At 47.4% G+C, this 23,400-nt stretch overlaps 1 protein-coding gene across 1 annotated transcript; it reads left to right on the forward strand.

The window, feature by feature from the left end:
- The first annotated feature begins 1,327 nt into the window (after positions 1-1,327).
- Positions 1,328-22,760, forward strand: YTHDF2 (YTH N6-methyladenosine RNA binding protein F2). Its single transcript, XM_066564787.1, has 5 exons — positions 1,328-1,444; positions 1,865-1,889; positions 2,168-2,247; positions 6,201-7,766; positions 21,811-22,760. The coding sequence occupies exons 1-5, from the start codon at positions 1,418-1,420 to the stop codon at positions 21,832-21,834; spliced, it is 1,722 nt and encodes a 573-aa protein (XP_066420884.1). The 5' UTR covers positions 1,328-1,417; the 3' UTR covers positions 21,835-22,760.
- Positions 22,761-23,400: the final 640 nt, after the last annotated feature.

Here is a 23,400-nt window from a genome sequence, read left to right on the forward strand (position 1 = left end):
GGGGAAGGGCAGGAAGATGTGTCTGGCTATTTTTTTGCATTAAAAGGAAAAATGGAGTTAAGCTCCAATGGATTTTTTCATTGGAGAGGTGAAAGGCAGTGGTGCCTCCACTGCCTTCGGGAGAGCAGGGGATGGGCAGGGACTCCTGAACCTCAGTTTTTGAGGGGTGGTTGCTGCTGCTCTGACATTGGCCTCTGGGAAGTGCTTCCTGGCTTGGAGTGGAGGTGGGAACAGTTGTGGGAGCCAGATCTGATGCTCAGCCTGGAGAAGAGAAGGTTCTGGGGAGACTCTTAGAGCCCCTTCCAGTGCCTAAAGGGGCTCCAAGAGGGCTGGAGGGGAACTTTGACAAAGGGTCTGGAGGAACAGAACAAAGAGTAATGGCTTCCCACTGCCAGAGGGCAGGGTTAGACGGAGTTATGGGAAAGAATTTTTCCCTGTGAGGGTGGGGAGGCTCTGGCACAGGGTGCCCAGAGAAGCTGTAGCTGCCCCTGGGTCCCTGGCACTGTCCAGGGCCAGGTTGGATGGGGCTTGGAGCAGCCTGGGACAGTGGAAGGTGTCTCTGCCCACGGCAGGGAGTACAACAAGATGAGCTTTCAGGTCTCTTCCAGCTCAAACCAGTCTGGGATTCGATCCACCTCCTTCCACATCCAGCCAGCTTCCCTCCATTCTCCTCTGGCTTCCTCAGGCCCATGATTGAAGGGGAATGGGGACCTTTTGGGGACCCCCTTCCCCAATCCAGGCATACAGCAGATCCTGTCAGGTCCCTGCTGGAGCTGTTTGTGTCTTTTGGCCAGAAAGTGGGGTGACTCTGCACTCCCTGATCGCTGTACACCTACCCAGCACCCAGGTAGCCCCCTTGACCTGGCTGGGGGTCCCATGGGACTGCGATGTTCCCTGGGTTCTGTGCACCCTGGAGTGCTGGACTGGGGACGGGGGGAGCTAAAATGCCGCGCGCGACAGGATGAGGTTGGGCTGAGCCCGCAGCCGGGCCCCGAATTTGCCATTTTTTGCCTTAGAACCTCAGCGAGGCCGCCTTGCCCTTTAAGAGGTCTCCCACTTCCAGTCGAATGGGGGCGCTGCTCCCCCCACCGCAGTCCTCCGCCGTCCCGGCATGCACTGCGCCCCCCAACCCTCCCCCCTCCCCCCCCCCCCCCCGCGCTTTCCCCCCTATTTCCCGCCATTGTGCCTGGGTGCGCGCGGTGCCGCGTGACCGGGCGGGGGGAGCGCGAGGCGGCGGGCCCGGGCCATAGAGACGCGCGGCCGAGGGGGTGGGGTGGAGATGGTGGGATAGAGCGTCCCCCCGCCCTGCCGGCGGCCGCCCCGAGTCCGCCAGGGCCGCCCCGAGCCCGCCGGGCCCGGACAAAGCGCCGCCGCCTCCCGCCCCGCCCCGCCCCGCCTGCAGCCCCGCCGCGGAGCCATGTCGGCTAGCAGCCTTCTGGAGCAGGTAGGAGTCCCCCCGCCGATACCGGGACGCCCCTGCTGGGCGAGGCCGCAGCTCTGGGCCTAATGGGTTGCGCCCCGGGCCGGGCGGCGGCTGCGGCCTCACTCCTCTCCCGTCGCATGGCCGCGCTCCATTGTGATGCGGCGGGGTCGGGCCTGTCCCCGCAGGGCTCGACCCTGCCGGGCCGGATCTCTCCCCTCCCCGGGCCGGGTCTGTCCCTGCCGGGCCTTGGCTTCCCCCGCTCTGACGGGTCTGTTTACCCACCCCAGATCTGTCCTCCCCTCTCTTGGCCGGGTCTGTTTACCCTCCCCAGCTCTGTTCTCCCCTCACTGGGCCGGGTCTGTATCCTCACCCGAGCCGGGTCTGTTCCTCTGACTCACCGCTTTCCCATTTTCTTTCCCCACGTCGCTGCTGGCGCGCCAGAGACCCAAGGGCCAAGGCAACAAAGGTGAGATCCCGGGGGGCCGGGCGGGCCTAGTTGGGAGAGGGAGGATCCCTCTGCCGGGAGGGAAATAAACCCCGCGACCAGGCCTGGCTGCTGGGCTGGGGATAGTTTGCAGGTGATGCCTGTGCGGTGGGAAAGTGTCTGTGTGCCGTGGGCTGAGCGTGGTGTGTTAGAATTGGCAGAAGTTTATTATATTCTAGGGTTTGGCTTTAAATGCTTTAAGCCCATAATAATGGGAGCTTATTGCCTTGGTCTTTCTAACTTTACACATCTCTTCTCAGTGCAAAACGGCTCTGTGCACCAGAAAGATGGGTTGAATGATGATGACTTTGAGCCCTACCTGAGTCCCCAGGCTCGCCCGGTGAGTACCTGTTGCAGGCGGGAGGACGAAGAGCAGCAAGGTTTCCTGCTGCTCCAGTGGAGGGAAGTTTGGCCTCCTTTATGTTTCCCATCTCTACTGATTGCATTTCGATGTTTGCCAGCTGCCTTAACTAATATTCTATCCTATATCTGCATTTCTGCTGGTAGAGAACATTGACTGCCCTTAGATTGTGGTGGGTGAGGTAGGAAGGTTTTTAGCAACTTTTTGAGAACTTCCTGGAGTTGGTGTCCAGCTCTTTTTTTTCAACGTGACTGTCTCAAAGTTACCATTTCTGCTCTTTCAGTTTTAGTGTTGTGACTGTGTTGGTTTCTGGTTCTTTACACCAGAGAAATGTGCTGAGTTGGGTTGTGAAGTTGCTGCACAGCAGGCTACTGCACCTTTCAGAGGATCAGATCAACCTTCTTACCTCAACACCAAGTCAACTGATGATGCCTATCAGGGGGATTTCTCTGTTTTACACAAAAAAACCCCAAACCCAGAGCCCACATGTGATACAAATGTTGAGACTTTCTGAGAAGTTGAGCCAGACAGTTTTGGAGCTTTGTGACCAGATCCCGGAAGTCAAACTTGCAGCTACTTTTCCTCTTCACTTTCTCTTCGAGTAACACCACTGTTAACTGGTGTTTGTTTTCTGTAATGAGCTGCAGGGGAGTGACACAGAACAGATGGAGTTCAGCTGATTAGATGTACAAGTGAGTACATAGATAAACATCTGTAATAGCACTGGAGCAGACAGGTTGTTCTCTTGCCTTCTCTTTCCAGTTGTGATCAGTAAATATAAGCTGTTCTGGTTTCCCCTTGCTGTATTTTTGCATATTTTTATTTTTCAGTACATTATTTTTCTCATGTAAATGTGATGCATGTTTTATTGGAACACATGAACAGGTTACTGTCTCAGTTAAATTTTCAGCAAGTATTTTCCTAGTTTGTGCCAAAGATCTGAGGATAAGTATTCTTTGTCTGTCAGCTGTTCATAATCTTCAGAATTCAGCCTGTCCATCAAGACAACTCACTGCATTCAACCCCCTGAAAAGTTACAAGCCTAAATTCAGCCTTCATAGGGTGAGAGAACGTTATTGCTTTCTCAAGTCTTGAATAAAAGCAGTTGCTTTCCTAGTAGCTGTCGTTTAATGCTGGTTTTTTCCTTTCTCAGCTATCAACATCCCTAATTCCCAGCTTCTTTCTGAATATGGATGTTTTTCATACAAACTGCAGTTTTATTTAATTTCCCAAAGACAAAAAGGGTTACTATAATTTTGAAGCAACACAGTATTTTATTCTCCTTTACATGTTTTGATGAAATATTTCTGGATCTTTAGTTTCTTTCAGTGTGTCTCAGGCTGGTAAAAATTCATTTTAAAAATAAGGAAGTGGTTGTATGTGCCCCAGGAGGCAGAAACTGAGCCAGGCAAGGTGAAACCACCAAGTTAACTTGGAGTAGAACCTTTGAGTGAGTCTTTTCCTTGTTGTGCTGTGTAGAATCCAAAACCTCCAGAGCTCGGTCTGGAGGGAGGCAAAAATACATAGGTATCCAGGGGTACACCTCTTTGGTGGAGATGGGAAAGGGAGTTAGAGAAACTGCTCTGAATAATTGAAGTAAATGAGTTTTGGAGTTGATTCCTGAGCTCTCCACACACCCGTGAGGTAACCATGTTGTAAAGTTTCACTGCTCCTTATTTTCCCCACCTGCTCTTTCAGGTATGACTGTTACTTTTCAGTTCCCAGGAGGTTACTTTGTATTTTAAAGCTCAGATACACAGTAAATGATTTTTTAACCCTTTAAAATCCAAAGGCTCAACAGCAAGGCTCACTAAGAGCCTTGGTCTGAGGTGAAGAGGAACGGTGAATTTGAGGAAATAACTGTGCGAAGAGTCTTAGTCATGGAGAGAATGAGTAGCTGGTGTTGTTTTATTTGCATGGTAATCAGCAAGTGTGTCAGTTGTGTGAGGGCAGAGGAACAGAGTGAGGTGCTGTGTTTGATAACAAAGCAGTGTTGAAGACGTTCAGGTGGAGGACAGCAGTGACTGTGTCCCAAATCTGCTCTGAGCTGCCTGTGCTCAACTCTTGAACTACTCTGCTCTCTTACTACCTGTATGCAGGTGCTTAGTATTCTACAGGTTATAGCTTAATATGCCCTGTGTTAGATATGTCAAAGTTGGACATAATTGACCAGTGGGAAAATATTTTGAGCTGGCAAGAAGAAAGATTTTTTTTTTTTTTTTTTTTTTTTTTTTTTTTTTTTTTAAATCTGACAGTGATGTGCTTTGAGTCGTCTTGTGGAGAGAGGCTCTGCCTCAGGATTAGGGATGGGCTGGCATGTTCCTGTTTCTTTAAAGCTGAGTTCAGGAGAGAAAATATTACTCTTATCATTGAGGCAATAAAATTATGAAGTGCTTTTAGTGGCTCAAAATAGTAATAGGAAGTTTAAGTTTCATTTGTCTTACAAGTTAGTGTCAGTGTTGGTTCTTTTGGACATATTGAGTCCTGGGTTTAGCAGGACTGAGTTCCTCAGTTAGTAAAGCCCTGGATGAGAGTGAGTTTTTTTACTAATTTGCTTTTGGGAGACATTTGTGAAATCAAAGGTTGAACAGAGCATCTCTTGAGTTTTCAGGCAGTACTACAGAAATTTTGTCTCTGAACACATGGTGTTAAATAATTCCTATTAATTTCTGTAAAGTTGGGGGTTGGTTAGCCCCAAACCTGTTGCTCTCCTGTAAGTGGAAGGTAGTGGCAAACCAGCTATTTCTGGAGAGTGCCACAGCCATCTTGAGAGACTCCCTGGATTTCAGCATGACATAAAATCCTCTGGGAGCTGTGCTTCGCACGTGAGTACGTGATTCAACGAAAAATGGAGCAGAGCCTGCTGCAAGCCAAGCTTTTAGCTGGGAACTGAATGCACCTTTGATCTCGTCTGTACTGGGCTGGTGTCTTAGGGGCTGGGCAGGCGAGGCTGCTGCTCACAGGTTCAAATTACTCAGGATGATGCCCATTAGCAGGACTGAAACCACTCCCCAGAGGGGACCTGGGTTTGAATGGGAAATGACAGATGTTTTTCATGTAAGCAAATCTTGGGGATGTCTGAGACTTCCCTAATTGTCAAATTAGGCATTTGTTTTTTGTAACCTAAAGGCTACTTGGATGTTAAAAGGGAGATCAAGTCATGGAGGCGGTGGGTTTTTTTTTCCTCTCTGGATTTGAAACCTGCTTGTGCTGATGCTGTCACTGTGCTGCAAAAGGCTTCTGTTGATTACTTCCCATTTTCAGGTAATTTTCAGTGTGTACCCACAGCACTGGAGGAGTTTGTGTTTTGAGGAATAGACCTTAAATCCCTGTTTGTTTGCAATTGCTTGGAATATTGTGAAGTGTGGAACTTTAAATTGTAGGAATAAAGCTGTTTTCATGGCTAGTAAGTTTAAGGAAAGCAATCAGGGACACTTGTGATTTTCACTGTGTGTTTCTTCTGGATCCTTTTCTTTCTTATTCCCCTTCTCTCTGCATTCTTTCCCCAGATCCTCCCTGGAACTCCCTAATACGGGTTAAGTATGTTACACAAGCAGGAAAAATCCTTGTTGGAGGTAGCTACTAGCAGAAGATGATATTTGGGTGCAAGATACTGGATTTATAGCCTGAGCAGGAGCTTTGGGGATTCCCAGTGTCCAGTGTATGTCAGGAACACCACACACTCCCCTCTTGGCATGAGAAGCTTTGTCTTTAACCTTTCTTAGCCTTTGTCTTTAACCTTTCTGGCAATGGAACAGATTTTAGAGCCCTTCTAACAAAGGAGGTGTTCAAGGCTGGGCCTATTTATCTGCCCAGTCCTAAAGTAGGAAGGAATAGGGCATGGGGAAGTCTAAGGTGCCTTTACTAAGGTCCCTTAAAATTGGTTCAACTCCTAACAATTCAGTGCTTATGTTTTTGTGGTTTTCTTTCAGAATAATGCATACACTGCAATGTCTGATTCCTACTTACCAAGCTACTTCAGTCCCTCCATTGGATTCTCCTACTCTTTAGGCGAAGCTGCCTGGTCCACAGGGGGAGACCCCCCCATGCCCTACCTGACCTCATATGGACAGCTAAGCAATGGGGAGCCTCACTTCCTTCCCGATGCCATGTTCGGGCAGCCAGGGGCCCTTGGCAGCACTCCATTCCTTGGGCAGCACGGCTTTAACTTCTTTCCAAGTGGGATTGACTTTTCAGCTTGGGGGAATAACAATTCTCAGGGACAATCCACTCAAAGCTCTGGCTATAGCAGCAACTATGCCTATGCTCCCAGCTCACTGGGAGGGGCCATGATTGATGGGCAGTCAGCCTTTGCCAATGAGACCCTCAACAAGGCTCCTGGCATGAACACTATTGACCAGGGCATGGCAGCCCTCAAGCTGGGCAGCACGGACGTGGCGAGCAGTGTCCCAAAAGTCATCGGCTCAGCCGTGGGGAGTGGATCTATCACCAGTAACATTGTGACATCCAACAGTTTGCCTCCGGCAACGATTACACCACCAAAGCCAACCTCATGGGCTGACATTGCCAGCAAACCTGCCAAGCAGCAGCCCAAGCTGAAGGCCAAGAATGGCATTGCAGGGCCAAGTCTTCCGCCACCTCCCATAAAACACAACATGGATATCGGAACTTGGGATAACAAAGGGCCAGTGGCAAAAGCCCCGTCACAGACCTTGGTCCAGAATCTCGCTCAGCAGCCACCACAGGTGTCTCCACAGCCCCTGGGCCAACAGATCAGTAGTAGCCCACCGGTTACCCAGACTCCGGGTGGGCAGCAGCCACAGGCACTGCCACCGCCAGCCCCACTGCCTGTGCCACCGGCACAGCCTACCCGCTGGGTCGCCCCTCGGAACCGTGGCAACGGCTTCGGCCAGAATGGAGTGGATGGTAACGGAGTGGGACAGGCTCAGGCCAGTTCTGGTTCTCCTTCTGAGCCACACCCAGTCTTGGAGAAGTTGAGATCTGTTAACAACTATAACCCCAAGGATTTTGACTGGAACCCAAAGCATGGGCGGGTTTTCATCATTAAGAGTTACTCTGAGGACGATATCCACCGTTCCATTAAATACAATATCTGGTGCAGTACGGAGCATGGCAACAAGAGACTGGATGCAGCCTATCGCTCCATGAATGGGAAGGGCCCTGTATACTTACTGTTCAGTGTCAACGGTAGTGGTCACTTCTGCGGCGTAGCAGAAATGAAATCTGCTGTGGACTATAACACCTGTGCAGGTGTGTGGTCCCAGGACAAATGGAAGGGACGTTTTGATGTCAGGTGGATTTTTGTGAAAGACGTTCCCAACAGCCAGCTGCGACACATCCGCCTAGAGAACAACGAGAATAAACCAGTGACCAACTCCAGGGACACTCAGGAGGTGCCTCTGGAAAAGGCTAAGCAGGTGTTGAAAATTATTGCCACCTACAAGCACACCACCTCCATCTTTGATGACTTCTCACACTATGAGAAACGCCAAGAGGAGGAGGAAAATGTTAAAAAGGTAACATGTTTGTGTGTCTTGTCTGAGTTCTGCAGGGCAAGAGGTGGTGGGCGCTGCCTTGCACTGGACAAACTCTGGGGTGTGGACTTGCGGATATTAGCCTGCCTTTTGGCTATCTGCCTCCTCATACCTGGAACCCACACCCAAATAGTAGCCTGACTTTGTGGGGAAGTGTGTCTAGAGAAGCCACCAAGGTGATTGGAGGGATTGAGCACCTCTCCTGTGAGGAAAGACTAAGAGAATTTGGATTGTTATGCCAGGAGAAGAGAAGGCTTTGGGGTGACCTAATTGTGACCTTCTAGTGCCTGATGGAAGCTCAGGAAAGATGAAGTGAGACTATTTACGAGGGCCTGCAGAGACAGGACAAGGGGGAATGGCTTTAAATTGAGAGAATATATTTTGATTGGATATTAGAAGAAAATTGTTCCCTGTGAGGGTGGTGAGGCCCTGGCACAGGTTGCCTAGAGAACCTGTGGCTGCCCCATCCCTGGAAGTGTCCAAGGCCAGGTTGGTTGGGGCTTGGAGCTGCCTGGTCTAGCAGAGGGTGTCCCTGCCCATGAGTTAGAATTAGATGATCTTCAACATCTCTTCCAATCAAAATTGTTCCATGATTCTATGAAATAGGTGCCAGCACTTGGCAGAGTGGGGTGAGAAGCCTTGCCCAGGCCCCGCCTGCAATTGACTGTGTGTTGGTAATGCTGAATCTCAGCTTTTGCCGAGTGTTGTGATGTAAACAAAATGTATTTCTGTGCCATTATCAGCTCCTGGATCAGAGCAGTTTGAAGCTGGAGACCAGCAAGGCATTTGGGAAGTTGTTAGAAACCAGAGCTGGGTCTTAGAATGGCTGCTAATCCACCCCCTGGCCACAGTGGGGTCAGCATGACAGATGTCTCCCTCCACTTGTAAAACCTCCAGGAACAGCAGTTCCTGTCCCTCCCCAGGCAATCTATCCCTCTCCTTAATTATCCTTCCTGTAAGGAGGCTTTGTCTAATGCCCAACCTAAATCTCCCTCACTGCGATTGAAGTCCATGCCTGCTTGTCCTGTGGACACGGTCGCTGTGTTCCTCCTTGCTCTCTTTGGGGCCATGGTGGGCTGTCACCTGCATGTTGCTGCCAGCAGTGTGGTACATGAGCTGAGCTCCCAACTTGCCTTGCAGCTGCTCTCAAATCTTCCTGTCATCATCTACTCCTTAACGATGCATTAATTGAAAATCCTGCCCGAAATTCAGGAACCAGTGGGCTTTGAATCTTACTTGGGTTCAGCTGTAAAGTCACCTGGGGCTGCCCTTTCCCTCAATGTGGATTTGGCTTATGTTTGATCAAAACTATAATTATAAAAATTAGCATTAGCACAGCTGGCTGGGAGTTTGCCAAGTTTCCTGATGATCTCTTCAGTTTGAGCAATGGGGAATTTTCTCCCCAAGACTTGAAGAACAGAATCAGGAGCTGCAGCTGCTCACTGTGACAGTGAATGCAGTTTAAAATTTTTTATATATATTTTACATGGAGCATCGTATAAATTGTAATAATTAAGCACAAATGTGGTTACTTGCAGTGCTTAGTGAAAGTCTGTAAGGGAGGCATAATAAATGGCAAGGTGTAAAGGTGTAAACTGGTGGTTTGTGAGGACCTGATTGTTTTGTGTGATTTCACCTCCTAGAATTGTTTCACTTGTTGTCCAGCCTCTATCTTCCCTGTGAGGGTGGGGAGACTCTGGCACAGGTTGGCCCAGAGAAGCTGTGGCTGCCCCATCTGTGGAAGTGTTCAAGACCAGGTTGGATGGAGTTGCCTGGTCTAGTGGAAGGTGTGCCTGCCCACAGCAAGGGGTGGAGCCAGGATCATCTGTAAGGTACTTTCCAACCTAAATCCTTATGGGATTCTGTGAAACCCTCCAGACCTGACTTCAGGGAGCAACAGTTAGCATTGTTAAAGAGTCAGACCTTGGCACAGTGGGAGAATGCAGGGGAAGGGGGAAAATGCTCCTTAAGGACAGGTTAGGGATGGATGGATGAATGAAAAGAGTTAATACTAGGTATGGGTAAGCAGAAGGAGGAGGAAAAGAGAGAAGGCTTTGGGAAAAGCAGACAGAATGATGGGCTCTTCTGGAAGGCTGCTGCATTTGCTGTGTAAAGTCTGAAAATAAGGAATAAGGCTTAGCAGTTTTCTTAAAGCTGTAAACTATCTTTGTTCATCTTCTCAGTTGCATTTTGAAGTCTCCTCCCCTTGCTTGCTTCTTGAGACGTGCTGGTGTGGAGAGTCGAAAGCAGCAGCGATAGTCTGAGTGCCAGTGCTGCCTTTCTGAACCATGTTCTAGTTGATGCAGCAGTAGTTGATTAGGAAAGCACTCTTTCTCTGCAAAGGAACTTAGTTATAGGTCTTTGGAATTCACAGAGGAGAAGGGAGCTGTGTAAACACAGTTGGTGTTTGCTCTTTGCTATTTACTCATCCTGTGTTTCATGCTCAGGCCTGTGTAACATCCCGCACTGAGGAGGTGACTCTCTGGGCCTTGGTCATTCTTACAGCAACAGTTTCACCTCCTCAGTCATTCACTGACACAGCCTGCAATGTGTTTAAGGTTTCTGTTTAACTTCTCTTTCATGGTTTCATTGAGGAATAGTTATTTTTGGTGGAGGAGGGTTTTCTTTTTTCTTGGAGTGATTCCTACCATGGGACTAGAGGTGCCAAAAAGCCCAAACCATGCTCTGTCTGCTTGAAGCATCTCAAGTAATCACCTGAATTTAAAAAATATACGAGGAACCAAAACTGATGTACTGGAAAGTTAAAACCCTGGTCTGGCAGTATCTCCCTGCCTGCTTTTTGTGCTGGGGAAATTCCATTGCTCCCAGCTCTTTTATTTCTCCTACAGTGTGAGATGTTGATGCTCTGCAGTTGGATTCTTCGAAGCTTACATGTTTCAAGGTTTGGCTTGCTTCAAACTTATCCTGAGCTGCAGTTGTTTCAATCAGCTGCAGCTTGCCCAACTCTTTGTCTCATTTGCAGTTTGATTGTGGCTTGCTGCCTGAGCAGATGGATGATCACTTGTGAAAGTCTGGATACTCTTGATTATTCTTTTATACTTCTCATTGTTAGTCATTTCTTCAGAATCCCCTAAAGCAGGTCCAAGAAATTATATGAAAAATGTATAGTGTTTATGCTGTTTCCATTGTCCAGTGAAGGGAGAGGGGTGGGTAGTTAGTTTAGTGTTGAAAACACTGAAATAATCCTCTTTCTTTTCCTGTTGTCTGTGCCCATCCTGTTCCTCTAAAGCTAATCCCCATTCCTTTTCCATGTGTTGCTTTGTTCTACTAATCCATTTTTTAAAAGGTTTGAATATTCTCCTGACCTACAATGGTGGAGCCAACTCGCAGTGCAATCCTGTCCAGAGCAGTCTTGAAACCCAGAATAGCTGCTTTTATGGTAGAGCTTGTCACTGACTTCTTCCATGTAAGAATTATTTTATCTTTGCTTTAAACAATCAAAACAACAACACAATCCCTGCCCCGTGGTCATGCACTTGGATTTCTAGGAATGCTGCGTTGACCTTGTAGTAAAGGTCTCCCATAATGATCTGCTTGGTGTGAAAGGTTGACAGCTTGTGTTTTGTGGAAATGCAATCAGTGGAAAACTCCAGGGGAAGTTTATTTGGATTCTTTCTGCCCGCCCAGGCTTGAGATATTTGGCTACTCACAGGTTCCAGGGATTTTAGGAAGGCTATCATGAAAAGCAGTGCTGTGTAGAGTGTTTAGCGGTCAGATTTGCAGCTGAGAAGAGACACTGTCCACTGGGACTTCGAGTGTTGAGTCAAGCTGAGCTGTGCAGAACGGGGAGAGCTTTGGTGGGGTTTGTCATGATGAGGATCAGCCTCAAAGCACAGAGGTCGGATTGGCCAGATTGGATCTGTTATTTCTGGAATTGTGCTGCTTTGTGCCTCAGCCGATGCTGTCTGTTGGTTAAGGGAGTATTAATACTGGCAAGTGTCACTGCCTCCTTGGAACATGTGATTTAAGGGAAAACTGAGGGGTGTTGTATGAGCCTGTTTGAAATGGGCAAGCTATTTTACAGTCACTGGAATACATGAATGCTTTCTGATGGATTTTACAAAGCTCTTTTTTACTTCTTCCCAATTTGTAATTTCAGAGGGGAGGAGGGAGAATATTCCCTATAGGGTGGACCAGCACTCTTTTCTCCTGCTGTTAGAGTTGTCCTGGAGAATGCTGCATTTGCTTTGGCTTTACTATGTTCCACAGGACAGTATTTCTGACTTGAAGATTCAATTCCTGGATATTCCATATCAAGGCAAAGCCAACTGTTCTCTGTGGCAGCAAGGGAGCACTCCTTCCACTCACACAGTTCCTTTCATTTGGTGATCCCAGGGCTATTTGCTGTTTTCTGCTCCAGATTGTGGCCGTAGTGAAATTAATTGATTGATATGCCAAGACAGAATTTCTGCTATGCTGTTCAGCAATGCATATGGTTTCAGTTTATGTCCAGGCTGTTTAAATCCTGTAGGTCTGTGTCCATGCTTGTATATTTGCCCAGGAGTGGAGGAAACAAACCATCCTGCTTATTCCAGTGGCTTGGCACTGGCTGTTTGTAAGGAATATTTTGTGCTTACGATATTTTTAAGCCAGCCCTTAACAGCACTCACAGATTTTTGCTCATGTTCTACCTATGTCTAAAGAAAGGAGAAAACTGGAGGGAAGACTTAAATCTGTCTGATGCTCTAATCTGTGTTTTCTGCTGTGAGGCAGGGAGCTGTGTTTCCTCATCCCCTGAGCTGTGTTTACCCCATCCCAAACAGGAGCAGCTGGGGCTAGGAGCCCTTTCACTGCAATTGAAGTGGAATCAGAGCAGTGGAAGGGCAAACCACTTGCACTGGCCTTGTAGTCCTGTCTCTCACTACTAGTGTTGTGTTAGAAGTCTTTAAAATGATATTTTAATGTAATGTTAATATTATAAAATAGTATTTAAAGTTGACTTGTTGATGTTAGTTTAAGGGCCTGTTGAGATGTACTGTTTAAATTTTTCAATTGTTTTATCCCTGTCCATGGCAGAGGATTGGAACTAGAAGATTTATAAGGTCCTTTCCAACCCAGGCCATTCTAGGGTTCAAGGACTGGGATTGGTGTTGGGCCAGACAGAGTGCAGGCCATCTGCTGTGGGGTTTCTCACCTCTTAGAGATATGGCCTCAACCATGGGGAGTTTATTCCACACCCTGTTCTTGTGAACTTGTTCCCAATCTACTTCTTGCCCTCTCGGTGTGGGCAAAGCTTCATGTCCCCCCACTCCAGATTATCTTGGCTGCATGATTTCAGCTCTGAGCTGTAGAATACCCTGAACTAACTAACTTATAAATATGTTAATTGAATTGATTATGAACATATGAATGACTTCAAATTAATGTTTTAAAACTTACAAAAACCTTTTTTTTCCCTTCAGCAGATGAATTAAGATGGAGGACTGACCTTAAACTGAAATAGGATAGATTCAGATTAGATATTGAGGAGAAATTAATTTCTGTAAGGGTGTTGAGGTCCTGGCAGGGGTTGCCCAGAGAAGCTGTGGCTCCCCCTGGATCCCTGGAAGCGTCCAAGGCCAGGCTGGACAGGGCTTGGAGCTGGCCGGTCTAGTGGAAGGTGTTCCTGTCCATGGCAGGGAGTGGAATGGGATGGGCTTTCAGGTCCCTTCCAACCCAAACCAGCCTGTGGTTTTGTGATAAATTGTGCGTGTATGGCTGGCAAATTCCCTAGAAGCACTGTGGAGGGCTTGGAATGCAGAAGGGAGTGTGTAAGCTGTCAGCAGCAGGGGTTGCTTTGGTTTTCTTCCTCTTATTTTTTCCTCCAAGAGTTCTGGATAACTTGCTGGCACCTTGGTTAAGAGCAACTTACACAGGTATGTGTTTCAGGTTATTTTATTAACATCTGCTTCCCCAGAAAAAGTTCTAATCTTCCAAGCAAGACTCTTTGCTGTCTGTTTCGTTCAGTGAAACCCCAGCGCGTGGTCTGGTTCAGTTCCCTGGATTTTTCCCTAATGCAGAAGTACAGTGGGTCACAAGACATTGCTTGAAAGCCGATTAGGATCCCAAGAAAACCGTTGAAGCGCATTGTTCTGTGAGCAGTTGATCAAGAACAGCTCCATGCACAGTGTTCCTTCCTTGTTCTTATTGAAACTGTAATTCTGCACCAGCTTTTTGCCTGAAAGAAACTGTTTTCTTTTTTTCTGTTTCAGGTTCATGAAGCTCCTTGTTTTGTGTTGTGGTCACTCTCGCTACAATTAGTCCTCTCATTTTCCTGCATGTTCTGGTTTGTACCTGGTAGTAATTGTGCTGTCTTACGGCTTTGTGAGTTAATAATTAGTTCCTTAGTGGTACAAACCACTGGAGGCTTGTCAGCCAGAGCAGTGCCAGCACAGCAGTTCCTAGGGAAGTCCCTGTTAAACAAGGATGGTCATTGCCCAAATTGATGGCTAGGTTAGAAGTTATTCGTAGCTCCTTCAGTGACTAGTCCCCAGTATGAGCCTTTTTAATTGACATATAAGTCATATAACAGTGTGTTTGAGTAGTTAATAATGAACCATTTGGGGTTTGTGCAAGAACTTGGAAATTTCTGGTTCTGTATAATTAGAATTTTTTTTCTTAGAAGTACAATGCTGAGCTGCTTTTTTGTGTGGTTAACTGCAGAGCTATTGTAATGTAATCCCAGTTTGGAAGATTTGGATAAAATCTACCTAAAAGGCTTGTATTTTGTTTCTAATCTTGGGGGGAAAGGAAACCACACTCTTTGGTTTCCTTCTTTGTATCTATGCACAGTGAGGAAGGGCTCTGCTCTCTCCATCTCAGCTCTGTTATTTGTGGTACCGTCTGTAAAATACCTTCAGAGAATTTCCAAATTCCAAATCATCATTGCAAAATAAAGTTAATCGAGAAGTCTTGATCATCAGTCTTTTGGCTGTTTCAGCCTGATTTGGAGTTCAGCTGATTCCAGAGCCATGTTCTTGATACACTTAAAGGAGGGGAAAAAAAAAGGTGAAATACAAAACTGTTCCAGTGAATGTGGCTTTATGTTCCCTTTCAAGTGGCTGTAAAATGACGGGACATGCTATAGGGAGTGTTGGTTCTTCTACCTGAGCTTGTGAATTCGCTCTTCCTGGCTCACAGAAGCAGGCAAATAGATCTCCTCTTGTCCCCTCACAATACAGAATATTGTGGTGTCTTTTTCTTAGCACCTTTTCTTAGCGGTGATAGCATGAAGTGTCTCTGCTGTCTTGGGATGGAGGTGGTGTTTAAGCCTCAAATACCAGGACAGCTGCAGTCGGTCAGATCCAAGTTTGTGTAAGTGTGTCTCCTGTGGCTGCAGGAGCTGCATGTCTGCTGGGCACAGAGGGAGACATTGCTTGGGTATCCCTGCTCTTTCCACTTAAAGTCCTGTGTCCAGCTGGCAATAACAGTTGAGAGCAAACACCTGTGAGGACAGTACAGGCACATATTCATCTCTTAAGGTTTTCTTTCCCTTGAACAATATGTTGGCTTTGGAATTTACATTATCCCGAGGATGTATCTTTGTCTTTCTCAAATAATGACTTTTCTGTCCATGATCTCAATGAACTCCTTGAGCATCCACAGGATCTACAGTGCTTCAGCTAATTTATGTGTTGTGTGGGGAAATGTGTCCTTTTGATTTGCTTTGAGTTTACCTCATGATTGTCCCTTTTTCTTGTGTGAGAAAAGATGGTGAGCAATTATTTCACTCTCTTCTGTGCCTACTCTGCCTTTCCAGTCATCTGTCTTCCAGGCCAGAGAGTTAAAGCACAGATGCAGATGGAAATGCAGATGGAAATGCTTCTGTCCCTTGCTCATCCCTGGTTTTCTGTGACACTTTTTCAGTTCTGCTTCATGCCTGTGGAGGTGGAGATGAGCAAAGCTACACTCTGCTCAGGATAAATCCTGTCTGGGTTTGTATAACATTTGTTCAGGGTGACATTTGCTTTTCTTCAGGTTAGTCAGTTTTCTGGCATTACAGATCATGTTTCTGATGGTTAATGGTCAGTTTGGAACCTGTATTCTTAGGATTAGGGCAGGGATTTTATGCATGTGTATTGTTTAATTTTTCTCAACCAGGTAGACCAAGTGTACCTGTAAAGTTCCGCAGCTTTTTCTCACAAAGTTGTCCACTTAGTCAACTGCTGTTTTTATTACTCTGAATAGCTTAATATCATCAGTAAACTTGGTCAGTCCTCTTTCTAGATGTTTTATGAGTATGTGGAGCCACAAATTCCACTGAAGCTCTGTGGGTTTTCTGTCCTTGACATTACACCTGCATGGTGTGACAGAGGGCACTGCCAAGGCTTTAACTCTAAAGCAGTGAAGATTTTGAAACATTAAAGTGGAGTTCCTTCCTTTTCTGAAGAGTTTTGTGGCACTTGTGGTAAGACTTCTTGCCTGAGCGATCACTTAAGGTAACCAAAGTAATGAAATGCATTTCCCTTGTAGTGATGGGGAAGAATAAAAATCTCCCTGGTTGTTGAAGACCCTGGAGAGTTTTCTTTCTTCCTAATGATTGGAAAGGACTTGTGTTATTTTTTTTGTGCTCCAAAGTCAGCCAGTCCAGTTCCAGGCTGTGTTGTGAGCCAAGCTGTCTTTCCATGGAATGCCACTGGGAATCCTCCCAGCTTGCTCTGTCTCCTTTGCTCTAAATACTCATGCATGTTCTCAGCTTTTCACCATTCTGTTTCCTGCCCCTTGGGACAAGAGTTCCTATGTGAAAGTAATTAGAAATGTTTATGGGAATTGGGCTGCTTTATTCAGGCAATTAAATGTGATGTTTAAGAGGAGGTTTGTTCTTTGCAATTGATTGAATCCGTTTTAAAAGGTGCCTGGAAAGATTGTGGGAACAGCAGTGTGCCTGAGGATATCCAATAGCACAGACCACCTTGTGTAAACCCTCCTGTAGAGGAAAAGCCTTGGCTGTCTTCATGCCCTTCTTGTACCAGGCTGGCTGTTCTGACATGGAAATTAGGGGTCCAAGGCCATGTCTCTTCTTGGCTCCTGCTTGTTCACTGATATGAGTTTTTTCTGTTTAGAGTTGTGTGGATATATGGGTTTGCTGTGTTGGATTTTGATCTGTAGAACAAAAGGCCTGTCCTGCTATGACAAAGAATCACTTTTATTTGCCTCATTTCCTGTCTTCCTTGGTGGTGAGCCCCATTAAGTGAATGGGAAGTAGGATGAAGGTGTCAGGCTATAAGCAGATCACTACATGATTTTTATCCCCTTTTCTAGACAAGGATGTAGCTTTTTTTGGTAACCCTGATGGCTTTCTAATGCTGACAACTGGAAAAATCATGTTTGGTTTGAAAGTACTGGGACTTGAGACTGCTTGTGGAGCATAATATACAAGTGATACATCATCCATCATTTGTGCTGTGTCTTCCTTGAGCAGATCCTGCTGGGAGGGCCATGGGCTGCAGTAAGTCATGATTTCTGAGGCAGTGATCTAAGATGTCTGCCTTGGAGACACGGGCACATGGAAGTCCTGCTGGGTTGTTTGGCTGGGATTGCATCGAACAGCGAAGTGCAGCATCACAGGCTGAGCGGGGCTGTTGAGGTGCTTGATGTGTGTGTGTGTGTCGGTGTGTACCAAGGCCAGAGTTTGATTACAGGCTCTCCAGGGGTTGGTCATGGGCCACAAGGCTGCCAGAGCTCCAGAAGCATTTGGACAATGCTCTCTAACATGGGGTGGGATTGATGCTGTGTCCTGTTCAGGGCCAGGAGCTGGACTTGATGATCCTTGTGGGTCCAACTCAGGATTTTCTGATTGGGTGTCTTAGCATTTTGGGGAATGGTACTGGGAGTTCCATTGCTCCAATGAAGGAATTGCCTGCTGTTTCCTCTATGGGCAGGCACTGGGTGAGTGATGTTTTGCTTGGAGGACTTTCTCAGGTAAAACTGAGACTGTGCCTGGCCTGGCCTGCCCAAGGCAGGCCTGCAGCTCAGGCAGGTCCCAACAAACTAGAGTTTGTAAGCTGCACAGCTGGGAGCTGTGCCCTGCCTTCTTCTCCAGGTCCTCCTTTGGCTTAGTCTGGCTATTTCCCTATCTGTGGTGTGGCAATAAAATCTTTACCTTTGCTGGGAGTGTTGATGCTGGACCTTGGTTGTCAATCAAGGTCAGAGCCTCTGAATAGATGGGCAATGTTGTCTCTCACTGTCATTTTGTCAGGTGCAAACATTTGATCCTTTTGTTGTTGGCTCCCCTGCAGTGTGAATATATAAGGTGATCTCATATTGCTCAGTTGCTGTTATCAGGACCTGGCTTGTGGCATGGCTGCAGCCCCTGGGGACAGTAGTGACAGGACTGAAGTTGCTTTGAGTGGTGTGATCAGAGAGAGCTCCTGTTTGCACACTTGCCTTGTGTGAGCTTTGTGTCAGCACAGGATTTGAGCCGTGGCACAAATCAGCCATTTCCATAACATGCTGCTCTTGCCCTTCCTGAGGGGTTTGATGGATGGGGATGAGTCTGAGCAGGTGTCTTTCTTGTTTCTTCCCATATGGATCAATAAGATATGACCCAAGTTTAATGAAAGTGCAGCCAAAGGGCATAAAACACTTCCTGATGGAATCCCTTTGCTTTCCAGAGATCGTATCCCAGAGCAAAGCCTAGTCTGCGTGCGCAGATGCTGCTTTGTCTTCCGGGGCTGTTGTGTAGCTGGGTGGGCTGTGACACTTACACTGTTAATAGCCTGTGGATTTGGACAAGGATGAGCCAGGAAGGACAAACGTTTGCAATGTGGTTGAGCTTTGCTGTGTATTCTGGTAGATTTGGCTGGTGGTTGAATGATCACTGTAATGCTCCTGAGGACAAGATGTCTTGAATCTCTCTGCTCTACTCAGATGACACCTTACATGCAGTGCTGCATCCAGCTCTGGGGATTCCAGCATCAGAAGGATGTGGAGCTGCTTGAGAAAGTCCAGACTAGGCCACAAAGATGCTCCGAGAGCTGGAGCCAGGCTGGGAGAGCTGCAGGTGTTCACTTGGAGATGAGAAGGCTCCAGGGGGACTTTAGAGGCCCTTCTAATGCCCAAAGAGGCTCCAAGACAGCTGAAGAGGGACTTTGGACAAGGAATGGAGGGACAGAACACAGGGAATGGCTTCTCACTGCCAGGTGGGATATTGGGAAGGGATTGTTCCCTGGGAGTGTGGTGAGGCTCTGGCACAGGGTGCTTAGAGAAACTGTGGCTGCCCCATCCCCAGAATTGTATAAGGCCAGGTTGGACAGGGCCTGGAAGAACCTGGTCTAGTGGAAAGTGTGCCTGCCCATGGCAAGATGAGATTTCAGCTCTCTTCTAGCCCAAACCAGTTAGGTTCTGTGGTTTTGGATCAGGGATCCACCTCCTTTCATATTCAGCCACCTTTCCTCCATTCCCCTCTGGCTTGCTCCTTGAGGCAGGCTCTTGACTGAAGGGGAATGGGGACCTTTTGGGGACCCCATCCCCCAGTCCTGGTTTACAGCAGGTCTGAAGTGAAGATGGTTACTTTGGCCCCCTCTCTAGCTTGGTGACATGGAGGGACATCTGCTCTAGGCTCTGTTCTGACACATCGGTATTTAAGGGGAGGATTTTCCCTGGGGTTGGCTCCTTATTAGCTGCATGCAGGCCTTGGGAGCAGCATCATCTTCTCAGCAGGAAGAGGCGATTGATTGGAGTCCAGCTGCTCAGCTAACACGGTGATGTGTACAGCAGGAACCTTGGCCACTGTCCCAGCCCAGGACACTGGCCCTGGAGATGCACAGGGCATGATTGAACATGGCAGCCAGCTTATCCCATGTCTGCATTTGGGAAGTGGTTACATTAGCTCAGGCAGTTGCAGCTGCTTCCAAAGGGATGTGTGACATTGCCATCTGTCCCTGTGTAACATAACATGCTAGCTGCTGAACCAGGAACAGGGCTTGGCACCTTGCTTTGGATTTGTGGCTCTCCCTGCAGTGCTTCTTGTGCTCTGTGTTCAGGCCTGGCTCTGCTTCCCAACCTAGCAGTTGGATTTTGCTGTGCTGTTGTGGTGTTTTGGCAATGAAAGCACCTGCAACCGACTTGGGCAGAATTACAGGAAAAGGGGAATTTAATTGACTTACTTGCGTAACTGTTCTTGATGAGAACATGTGCCTTCGTCTGATCCCTGTCCCCAGAAGACAGCAGAGGATCATGCTGGCCTTGCTCTGCATCCTACAGAGGAATGGGAAGTAAAGCCTCTTTGCGTCTGTGGCTGAGGCTAAAGCCAGTGGTGTTCTAAGCTGGAGACCAGACCTCTGTTTTTGGGAAGGTTTCTAAGGATAGATGGCTGCACATGCTGTTGTCCCAGGATTGAAGCTGTTTGGGGATGGGCTCTCCCTGGATTCAGCAGTGGCAAAGGATGGGGTTTCCTGTAGCAGCCTGTGTGCTTGTGGCAGCGGTTACGTGAGCTGCCAAGATGGGAAGGTGCCCCCCATCAGCAGGTTAGCATGGGACCGTGGGAAGAAGGCAGGGGACTCTGTTGCTGCCCTTATTTCAGGTGATACGACTCCAGGCAGAGAGGGACATGCAGGGAAACATCCTCAGCTGAACCAAAGTACTAGGTTCAGAGCCCTGACAGCATCTCCTCTCTGAGTGAAGAGGGAAAACCTGCTGTACCTGTGGGTACCTGCTGCAGGTACGGCTTTGCTGTGGAAGTGGGATGGACTTGGCACCTCTTGGACTAGATAGGTGGTGATGGGCTCACTCCACAGGAGCTGGAGCCCTGCAGTGCATGTCATGCCTAAACTACAGGGACCTGACTGTCTTCAGGGAAGAGGCAGAGCCAGGGAGAAGCATCAGCTCAGGGCCCTCTGGCTGCTGACAGGTTTCATTTTTGAGGTGGTGTCTTATGATCTGGGAATGACACTTCAAACACCTCATAACCCTTTGAGGAAGCCTGGACCCGCTTCTGTGAGAGCTTCTCCATTAAACCCAAACAGAACTCTGAAGAGATGGGCATGGAGTGCTGAGAACAGCAAAGTGGGTGGCAGCCTTTGGTGTCTAGGGGTATTTGGTGCTGTGCTGCCTCTATGTTCTGGTGCAAGTGTTTGGACAGAGTGTTTCTACAGTGCTGGAGGAAAACCCAGGGTGATAGCAGTCAGTGGGAAATTCCTGTGAAGTTCTTGTTTTTCCAGTGAGATACCATCAAGTTGTGACAGGGGTATTGGAGAGATTTTCTGCTGGGGGGCTGGGACTGTTTCAGTCCCTGCAGATCAAGGCTGATGTCAATGCTCCCTGGGTTTGAGCTCCAGCCTACTTTGATGCCTACGTGGGAGTTCAGGTGGCGTTTTTTCATAGAATCATGGAATGGTTTGGGTTGGAAGGGAACTTAAAGACCATCTCATTCCAATGCAGATATACCTTCTTCTAGACCAGGCTGCTCCAAGCCCTGTCCAACCTGACCTTGGACACTTAAAAGCATGAGGCAGCCACAGCTTCTCTGGGCACCCTGTGCCAGGATCTCACCACCCTCACAGGGAAGAATTTCTTCCCAAGATCTCACCTAACCCTTCCCTCAGGCTGTGGGAAGCCATTCCTCCTTGCCCTGTCCCTCCAGGCTCTTGTCCAAAGTTCCTCTCCAGCTCTCTTGGAGCCCCATGAGGCACCAGAAAGGGCCTCAGAGGTCTCCCTGGATGAACACCCCCAGCCTATCTCCAGAGCAGAGGGGCTCCAGTCCTCAGAGTGTTTCTGTGGTCTCCTCTGGAGTTCCTCCAGCAGTTCCACATCCTTCTGATGTTGGAATCCCCAGAGCTGGATGCAGCTCTGCAGGTGGTGAATCACCTGAGATAAAAAAAGGAGAATAAGGAGCTGTTTGACCTCAGCGTCACATCTCTGCAGTGACTGGATGCAGTAGCAGCACTTCTTTTGACAAGAACAATGCTCTTTTCCTGGCTTTGCTGGGACAGGGTCCATGGGAGAACCATGTCTTGGAATGCCGATGTGTAACAGTGGTGAATAAAACTGCTCTCAGTTAATATGATCTCTCTTACTTTTTTTGCAGGAACGCCAAGGCCGTGTCAAGTAAAAGGCCATTCCTCCAGCACAGATTGCTGCAGAGATTGCATCCCAGCTGTCTTTCAGAGAGAGAAAGGAGCAAGAGTATCCCAGAAAGAATTAGGACTTTTTTTTCTTAATTCCTTTGACTTCAAAAAGACTTTTACAAACTTCCAATTAAAAAAAAAAGTATTGGAATATCACAAGACATAGGACTAAAAAAACCAAAAACAACTACAAAAAAATCCCTTCTAGGTAGCGTAGAGGTAAAACCTGTCCCATTTCTTTTGGCTTTGGTTGTGATTTCAGAGCATACACTTTGTTTTTGTCTTTTTACTATGGTTTTTGGATTTTCAAGTCCATAACTGGCATATGCCTTTTTTTTTTTTGTCTAATTTTTAAATCTCATTGTTCCTCCTCTTTCCACCCTGTTGGGCCTCCTTCCCTGGTTTTGATATTTGCACTTGGAGCACTGAATTATAGCATCCACCATGCAAAGTGGAGTAACTTTATTTTTTTTTTCTTTCCCCGGACCAGAAGAGGAGGAATTCTGTGAGGAAGTTGGGGTTTTGACCTAAGAAGAATTGAACAGAAAATTGTCCAAGAGGTTATGTCTTAAAGGTGGTTCATTTTTCTCTGACCCTTTGTTACTCAAAAGTCAAGTACTAGGAGTCCTAAGAAATGTTCTGTTCTTGTGCATTATATAGATTTAAAGATTAGGTCTGGATGAATTTGATTTTTTGAAAGCTGAGAACAATGGTAAAAACTTGTCTTGTTTACAGGAAAATGAATTTTGGACAATAAAAAGCCCAAAACAAACAAACCAAGGAAGAAATATTGTAAAATGTGTAGTGACTATGTTTCAGTTTCTTGTTAAGCCAATGAGGACTGGGTGTTGCCTTTCTTTTCACCATTAATCACTTCTCATTAATAAATGTGAGATCTTGTTGAGCATCACTGTTGTCTCCTGCTCCCTTCCCCTTGCTGTCAGCTCCTCAACTATTGGAAAAATACCTTAAAAAAAGGAGTGGAGAGGTGTTTTCTCCTTGAGTTTGAAGTAGAGTGCTCTTACTGTGGCATCCCCAGCAAAATCCTGGGGCTGTTCAAGCCCTTTGGGATTGTTGTGGCTCTATAGTGTCACCTGCCTCTGGATGTGAGGGGCAGTGCCCACCTGGCCTTGCTCCCAGGATTCCTTCCCATGTCATGGGTAAGTTGGGGACGATCCAAGCTCCTTCCAGGAGTGGGAAATGCAGACGCCTCACAGCCCAAATCATCTTCCCTGGGAAAAACACATTGTGAAGAAAATAATAAAAAACCTCCCCTTCCCTCTTCCTCTTCTGTCATCATGGACCCTGCTGCTCAATTTTGGTGGACTCCACCTCTGTCCAGCAGCCTGTTGCTCCAGGAGGTGACCAACTAACCAGTCTGACAAGCACTGCTGTGGAACAATGTCAGGTGTCCTGGGGGCATGGCCAGTGTCAGGGCCCCCAAGTGCCAGCAGACTTGCTGAAGTAACTTGGTGAGTGAGTAAGTGAGTGAGTGATGGAATAAGACCATACTGGCTGCCTTTCCCTCCCTTAGAACCGGGGAATGAGCT

The sequence above is a fragment of the Molothrus aeneus genome, chromosome 23 (assembly GCF_037042795.1).
Source record: "Molothrus aeneus isolate 106 chromosome 23, BPBGC_Maene_1.0, whole genome shotgun sequence".
Taxonomy (NCBI): domain Eukaryota; kingdom Metazoa; phylum Chordata; class Aves; order Passeriformes; family Icteridae; genus Molothrus; species Molothrus aeneus.

Bases quoted from the DNA above. Each gene is read 5' to 3' on its own strand.
- YTHDF2 (XM_066564787.1), top strand. From the start codon at position 1,418: ATGTCGGCTAGCAGCCTTCTGGAGCAG. The intron at 1,890-2,167 runs GTGAGATCCCGG...ATCTCTTCTCAG, and splicing joins CAAGGGCCAAGGCAACAAAG to TGCAAAACGGCTCTGTGCAC. The intron at 2,248-6,200 runs GTGAGTACCTGT...GTTTTCTTTCAG, and splicing joins TGAGTCCCCAGGCTCGCCCG to AATAATGCATACACTGCAAT.